This window comes from Corapipo altera, unplaced genomic scaffold (assembly GCF_003945725.1).
Source record: "Corapipo altera isolate COAL_440 unplaced genomic scaffold, ASM394572v1 116, whole genome shotgun sequence".
NCBI lineage: Eukaryota > Metazoa > Chordata > Aves > Passeriformes > Pipridae > Corapipo > Corapipo altera.
Genome location: NW_020884953.1, coordinates 935,181 through 943,449, shown reverse-complemented (window position 1 = coordinate 943,449; position 8,269 = coordinate 935,181). Strand labels below are relative to the sequence as shown.

Here is an 8,269-nt window from a genome sequence, read left to right as displayed (position 1 = left end):
TATAAACTTTCCTCCAAACAAAACCATTTTCGTGGCTTTGTTGTTGTTTGAAGCGAAGTTTGGGCTCCGAGCTGGCTGGTGGCGTGGCGGTGGGTTCGTCTGGGCTGCGTGTGCGTGGGAAGGGAGGATGGAGGGGGAAGGGGTAGGACGGGGGTCGATCTCTTACAAAACTGATCTCTGGCAGCGGGGTGATCTCCTGGAAGCGAGTTGGGAAGGCATCAGCCCTTGCACTGTGCGTGCGCTCCCCCGCGGCGCTCAGTGCTGGGTGACAACCGCACCACGGCACCCACGGGATCCAAAAGAAGTGACTCTGTCCCCAGATCCCTCTCCCACACACGTAGTTTCCTGAAAATAAAATAAATAAACAGGTTCGTAGAGGGACAAGTGTCCTGCGGGCTGACTTGATGGGAGGTGCTGCCTCCCTGGAGCGCACTCGGTCACGACAGGGGCTCCTTGCGCTCCGCTCTCCCTCTGCCCGGGTCGCCATCGTCGTGTCCCCTCGCCGTGTGTGCCCCGTTCATGCACTGAGCCGGGTTTGCCTTGGCCAGGTCGAGGAAAACATTTCCTTCCTCCTCTCCCAAAAAATAAATAATAATACCTACACAGAACTAAAGTTCTAAAGTGCAAATAACCGAAAATCAGCTGAGCTGGGGAGTGCACTGCCCTGGGGGTTTGGGAGGAGGTTTGTCCTTCTTCTCGAAGGGAAGGGATACCTCTCCCTCCTTCAGGAAAGCGTGCTAACGGTGTCTTAACTTTTTGGGTAGGTCTAAGCCTCCTTGTTCAAGGCTGGTATTGCTGTTTCCACTGTGCTCGCCACATTCCAAAGGGGTGCTGGAAAGAGCAGAGTTTGCTCATTTCTAGGACTTTTTTTCCTTTAATTCTTTCAACTATCAAAATCTTGAGACGATCAAACAAAACCTGAATTTAGAAGAATTCTTAGATTTTTTTTTTTCAAATATACATTGGGGAGAAATATTTTTTATTCCATTAACAACAATAGAACTGCAGGCAATCCAAATGAAGAGAAAGAAGCAAATCCTTCCTTCATTCATTCCTTCCTTCCTTCCTTCCATTCCTTCCTTCCTTCCTTCCTTCCTTCTATTCCTTCCTTCCTTCCTTCCTTCCTTCTATTCCTTCCTTCCTTCCTTCTTTTCCTCTTTTCTCCCTTTCCCGGTGGGCCGGGCGGGGCGGGGGGTCGGGGGGGAGCCCATCTCCTCAGCAGCGCCCTGGAGAGGTGTGAGGTGTTCCCGCTGCCCCCCCGCCCGCCGGGATACCCGCACTTTCCCATCTCAGACAATGTATTTCCATTCCAGTCGTGTGCCTTTGTCCATTTGTAGGAAGAAAAGAGTGCTGAGTGACAGCTCCTGTTAGCCTGCATGAACAGATACCAATAAACCCTCCCAAAACCTGGACCTTAAAAAAAAAAAAAAAAAAAAAAAAAAAAAAAAAAAAAAAAAAAAGAGGCAAGAGCGAGGCAGGGAGCCACATGCCTCTTTGCCTCCGGCTTATTATTAAGACACCTTCGCAGCTTAAACGCTTAAACGCGACCCAAATTAAATGGCAATTAAAAGCGAGTTACACCCTCTCCTGTCTCCAGGCTTGTCACGGGTGGAAGCTGGCCATCAGCAGAGCCTCCCCGCCGGGAAATGCCATTTGGGCTGGCATCTTCTCGAGGGGTGTGTGAGCCCCCCCCTCCGCCCCGAGCTCGCCCGGCAGCGGGCGGGCCCCCCCCGGGCTCTCCCCGGGCGGAGCCCGCGGTGGCTGCGGGGCTGGAGAACCACTACCTGGGGGCAGAGGGACAGGGGGGCGCCGGACAGGCGGACGGGACTTATTTCCCCGAGTGGTAACTCCTCGGACCGGTGTCACTAAATAAATAAATCACGTACCCCCTTCAGCTTTGCAACCCGGGGCTACGCAGCCTCCGTGCGTTCCCATCTCCAAAATACATCGGCACTTGGAAATGTCGAGCCAGTGGTCTTTAGCTCTTGCGTCCCCTTCTCTATTTTTCTTCCCCTATTACAGATGTGATTCCGTAGATCTATATGTATTTTATGTATAATTCCATATCATATGTCACTGCAGTGATACTTTGTGGTCTCATCCTAGTTTTATGTTTGAAAATGCTATTTAAAGAAGCCTGTAAGATAACATATTAGGCTGCTTTAAAAGCAGGTTGGAGTGTGGGGTGGACTTAAATTCGATGTAAATGAAAGGGTAAAAAAAAAAAAAAAAAAAACAAAACAACCAAACCCCCAAAACAAACCACATAGTTTTCATTTAGAAAAAAAAAATACAGTTGAACAGACACACATACAAATGTGCAATCTTAGATTCTGGTCAGTATTTAAAAGCAGTATAATCAACAGGAAGGAGCACTTACCTATTGAAAATGATGGTTTAATAATATATATTAATATATATTAGCTTTATGTCTTCCCAATAAAATGTACACAAAATACCCCCTTCGATCAGATTAGTTCCCATATTAGCCTGGGTAAGAAAAAGCATTCTAAAGAGTGGAGGAAAAAATGTATAAAAATGTTGAAAGAACCTACAGTTCCTTATTAGGCGAAGATACAATATTTATTCCTTGTCTCCTGGGATGAAGCTCCTCTATCTATTGTCCTCCCAGTTCTCAGTGCTGATGCTTAATTTTCAAAACTTCTATATTACCAAGGGACCTACGACATCAGCCAAAGAAATACCCAGCAAGTACAAAATCTGATCCAGGGAGCAGCTTTTGTGCAGAGGGAAAATTTTGTTCCTACAGGTTTTTAAGGAGGTGCATGGAAAAGCGAGAGATCTGATCTATGCAGATACATTGCAAATTCTCTCTGTCTGTAGAGATTTTTTTCTAAAAAAAATTGGGGAAATACATGAACTTTGGATTTTTCAAATTTTTCCTCTTTTTTTTTTTTTTTTTTTTTTTTTAAATTTGGAGAGGGGAGTTTTATCCAGAGTTGGGGTTTTTTTTTTCCTCTTTCTTCTTTTTTTTTTTTTTTTTTATGGAGAACCAAAAAATGTCAACTACCTTTCCAGGTCTCGTCCACGATGCAGAGGTATTTTGTGTGTGTGAGTGTGTGTGTGTGCGTGTGTGGATGTGTGTGTGCGTGTGTGTGCATATGTGTGTGTGTATGTGCCTGTGTGGTTGTTTCCATTTTTTTAAAATCCATATTGGACCGTTACATTTAATTATAATCCGGCTTCAGAGATAACTTAAAGAAGTATAGAGAGAAAATTCGTTATGACATCTGTCGCCAGCAAGGGCAACTCATTACCACGTTAAAACCGTTGCCAGAACGAAAATCAGAATAATACCCCTAATAATATAATGAAGTGGGGGGAAATCACCACCAGCTCGCCAGGAATGGGGAGTTCTCGCTAGAAAGCAGGACTCTCCTTTCTTTCGAAACGCAGGGAAAGGAGGGGGGGAATTTTGGATCTGATTCGTTATTTTAAAAAGAAAGAAAAATAGGGGTTCAAAAAAAAAAAAAGAAGGGAAGGAAGGAAGGAAGAAAGGAAGGCAAACAGGCGGCAAAGCTTTCTCAATGTGTAACGCTGTAACATAGGGACGGGACTTGTGTGTATTCTCGGTAGTTTCCTCTGTTTGATGACTTTTTTTTTGTGTCAGCCCCAGATATTACAGCTGTGATCAGGAGGAGGATGGATAGATGGATGGACAGATAGATAGATAGATAGATAGTTTTTATTTCAGTACGTGGATTCCTTTCACTTTACTGTATTAAGGGCAGGCTGGGCTGTTTATGATTTTTTGAACAGACCTTTATGGCACCAGCCCAAGGTAGGAAAGGATCTTTTGTTGCTGGGGTTGCCGCTCGCAAGCTTAGACGCTTCTGCAGGGGGAGAAGCTATGCAGGACAGCGTGCTTGGAAGAACCGTACCCGGGGCTTTCAATGACAAACCTCCAGTTTTGGGGTCTTCTTTTCACTTCTTCTTTTCAGATACGTCATGACGGATCAAACAGTTACCGTTTGATGCAGCTTGGATGCCTGGAGTCTGTGGCCAACTCGACCGTCGCCTATTCCTCCTCATCTCCTCTCACTTACTCTACCACGGGCACCGAGTTCGCCTCCCCGTACTTCTCCACTAACCACCAGTACACCCCACTGCACCACCAGTCCTTCCACTACGAGTTCCAACACAGCCACCCGGCAGTCAACCCCGACGCTTACTCCTTGAACTCTCTCCATCACTCCCAGCAATATTACCAGCAGATCCACCATGGAGAACCCACTGATTTTATCAACCTGCACAATGCGCGGGCGCTCAAGTCCTCTTGCTTGGACGAGCAGAGGAGAGAGCTGGGGTGCTTAGATGCTTACCGCCGCCACGACCTGTCTCTTATGAGCCATGGATCCCAATATGGGATGCATCCAGATCAAAGACTCCTGCCAGGACCAAGCCTCGGGCTTGCAGCCTCGGGAGCAGACGATTTGCAGGTAAATAGCATGCGATCTCCTTTCGAGGTACCTTCTTCTCCCCCCCCCCCCCCCCCGGCCCCCCCCCCCCCCCCCCCCCCCCCCAGTCTCCCACCCCCATTTTCCTCTGCTCGAAATAGCTCATACAAAGGAGGGACGATTCATCCCAAATCCGATCCAGAGCCCGTCCCCTCCAGATTAGTAGCGACAAGCAAAAAATGTAGACGGAAAAAAAAAAACCAAAACAAGGCAAGTTGTCTTTCTTGGCCAAACAAACAAACAAATTGAACAAAAACAACCTCTCTCCTGCCTTCCACGCGTGGGTTGTGTCTCTGTGATGGTTGAGACCATGGGGCTCATCCGGAGATCTGGGGGTGCGTGTGTGCCTGTACCAGCCCTTACCAAAGTCACACAGAACCCAAACAAAACCAAACCAAATCCATCTTCCTGCTTTTCCTGAACTTTTACTTTCTTTCGGCAAACGGAACAATTTGCAGCGACAGAGTAGGAAAATTATTTAAGAAAGGGATGGAGTAAGAAAAGAGGAAAAAAGCAGGACAGGAAATAAATCTGCTTTCCGACAGACATACAAAGGCAAACCTTCCGAGCTATGAGGGAGGAAAGAAATAAACGGGAGCAATTGTTCATCAGAAAGACTCAGGATGATAAAAATCCCTCACAATATCCGATCTAGGTGTTAATGAGGTGAGAGATAAAGCAGATAAAGCTAAACTCACCTATCTATCTAATCATTCATCTACTCCGCCCTAACCGGCATCTGGATCCATTCTAAAAATTCTATTTCTATATATCAAAACATCAGCTTTATCCACTCAGAAATCCATTCCCCCGCCCTAAAAATTCATCTCCGCTAAATTGAGCCGGTTGCTTAAATGAAATTGGTTTCCAAAATTGAAAACAACGCCCTCCTGTATCTAACACCCATTTCGAAATGTCCCCTAAATCAAAAGCAAACCTTCCTTCTCCCGACGAGCTGAGGAACTAAGGGCTTCCCCATCAGTAGGGCGAGACAAACGGGACCGTGTTTACTGTACTTACTTTTCCCCCATATCTCGCTCCCAGACACACAAAGCTGGTTGGTCTTTCCAAAAACATGTAGCGGTCAGAGGCTTGGGGAAAAAAAAAAAAACCAAAACAAATCAAAAACAATTCTACCCGAAGTTTGTAAAATTAAGGTGGTTTAATTTCTTCCTTTAAAATCAAATCACGAAAAAAAACCGAACCCCCCTCCATTTATCAGAGAAAAGAAATATTTCTCTTTTTTCTTTTTCTTTTCTTTTTTTTTTTTAAAAAAGGAAGAAAATAGACCCAACAACAAAGAATGTTATATTTGAGGAGGAAACTTATTTAAATTTAGTTTTCTCCATTGAAATTCACTATATAATTTTATCCTCTCTGGCCATTTTTTGTTTACATTTTTCACAAGGATCTCCTTATGTTACCCCCCTCAAAAAAAAAAAAAATAAATCTACCATTCACTGCTCAACCCAACTAAAACCTATTTACTCCTTTTTATAACCACGTCTGCTGCTGATTTTTTTGTATCTGTACAAATTTTTTTTCTTTGGCAGGCACAAAGCCTTGTATTTTTCAAAAGAGGGGATTAGGAACGTTTGCAAGACAGCAGACAATGCCTAAGTCCCAGGCAAAAAAGCACCATAGTTTATCCAATTTTCGACTTAGTGCCATTCAACTGGTCATTTATGCAATGTCATCCGACCAAACAACATGTTTCCCTTAAAAAAAAAAAAAAAGGGGGGGGGTTGGTTAAGCTGCTGGAAGGGCATTCTCTTTTTGTTTATTTAAAGGAGAAGAAAATCAACAACTTTTCTTTAGAAAATATTAATTTTTCGATCACGCTTTATTATAAACTAAAAGACTTAGAGTTTTGTACCTAACCTTTTCTTTATTTTGCCTCCTCCCTCTTTATCCGAACACAAGAGGGAGTGTGTAGAGGTATCAAAAAGCCTGAGCCGTGAGAAGTTGAAATCATTCATATTTGTCGTTACGTTTTAGATGATTCAGAGCAAACTTGCTCTCTCGCGAATATCACTTCGGGCTTAGTGAAGGGAAAGCATTTTGGTGGCGAGCAGAAACAGGACTGCTCACAAACACTTTTAAACCAAAATTGTGGTCTAACCAGCCTTCCCCTTTCCCCTTAGCCTTTCTTTTTAAAACGTTCATCAGCATATGCCTCATTTCAAATGCAACAAATGTAAATATACTTTTCCCTGCACAGAATTTTAAGTGAATGTCCAATAGTTTCGAGGGCGGTTTAAGTCAGCCTAACAGATGCAAACAGTCTTGGAGCTGGAGTGGCATCTTTCAGTGCCCTAAAAAGATTTTCCATGGGCAACAAAGAAAACTGTCACACCTTTTCCCATCACCGCTTTAATTTATGCTCAGTCGCCAAGTTTTTTTCATATTGATTTCATAATCACTTTAAGGCAGAACACTTAAAATAAAAAAGAGCCTTGAAAAGGAAGGTCTTACAGGGCCAGCGCCAATATGGTGAAAGTGGGGGAGAGAGCCAGGACTGTAAAGATTGTTTTGTAAAGTGGGGTTTTTATTATGCACCGACTCTCTCCGCATTTACTTAACTCTTCACGGGCTGTTGAATAGGTTAACACCCTTAAAGGCCTCTTTCATGTCCAATACCTCGTTTGTTTGTAGAGGAAAATGCGTCTTTAACACATTTCCACTGGGCAAAGATTTAGGTTTGGTTTGTTGTGTTTTTTTTAACCCCAACATAAGGAAAAACCCAAAGAAAACCCAACCCTTTCAAGTCTTTTATCATTCCAATAAAAATATTTATTAAGGAGGGCGAAGATCCCCAAATAATCAGCCTTGTAAGAGGAGAATAAAGAAGTGAGATCTCTTCGGATGTGCAGCAGAAGCCCTAGGCAGGTTTTTTGATGGTTCCTCACCCCACGCTCACACATGGGTGCCTGTGTGTGTGTGCACACAGATGCATATTCATCCCCACCTATGTGCGGACACACGCATTGTTACAACACCCTTACGACTCTGTGTAGCCGGCAGAGCCCAATAGGTCATCTGTTGTTTATGCTCTTTGTCTACTTCTTTGCACACTTTTTAAGTCGGTATATACGTGTCGCTAAACACACATATGAATTTAACTGCGTATCTGTATATAAATATACAGCTAAACATGCAAAAATACTATATACAAGTGTATTTTTACCTTTGTGCGTGTAGAGCGGGAATACACGCCTCTCAGGAGTACTTGATTGTCTCTCTCTGTCCTGCCACGCAACTGCCGGTCTAAGTTACCAGTTCAGGATAAATTCTTATTTACATGGCAATGGAAGGAAAATTATTCTGCATTTGGAGGGGTAGGGGCTGACGGTACGATGGCGGGGGGGATTTCACCAGAGCACTTGAGCTCTCTGGGAGTAACTGGTTTTCCAGTTTACCTTAACTATTGTTCCTGAGCGAGTCGTGTAACAAAGCAAAACCGTGTGATCTCTCTGTGGGTTTCTGTGTCTTATTTCTTTCTTTCCTTTCTTTCCCTGTTTTCCCCTCTTTACTTAAGAGCTCAGTGGAGGCCCAGTGTGGACTTGTACTCAACGGGCAAGGAGGTGTGATAAGAAGAGGTAAGAGGTTACAAATCCTTGCGTCTATCAGTTTTTACTAACATACATCCCTCTCCATTTCTCCCTGTCTTTCCCTCCCCCACTGTTTAGTGTAGTTTGGATTTACTGCCGAAATAGCGATAATTTGTCAGAAGTACGTCCAAACTCGCTTAGAGCGCTTCACATTTCGCAGTCCATTTGCACTTTGCAAAC

The 8,269-nt window shown here is 44.1% G+C and overlaps 1 protein-coding gene across 4 annotated transcripts in view; it reads left to right on the top strand.

Moving 5' to 3' along the window:
* Positions 1 to 3,013: 3,013 nt before the first annotated feature.
* Positions 3,014 to 8,269, top strand: part of TFAP2D (transcription factor AP-2 delta) — a 46,917-nt gene continuing 41,661 nt past the window's right edge. The window contains exons 1-3 of one of the 4 annotated variants that reach the window (XM_027663447.1): positions 3,014 to 3,059; positions 3,963 to 4,460; positions 8,017 to 8,077. In XM_027663447.1, the coding sequence (XP_027519248.1) occupies positions 3,021 to 3,059; positions 3,963 to 4,460; positions 8,017 to 8,077 (598 nt within the window). In that variant the 5' untranslated portion in view covers positions 3,014 to 3,020. Of the gene's footprint in view, positions 3,060 to 3,503; positions 4,461 to 8,016; positions 8,078 to 8,269 lie in introns of those variants that run through there. The other 3 variants (XM_027663449.1, XM_027663448.1, XM_027663446.1) reach the window with 3 other exon arrangements.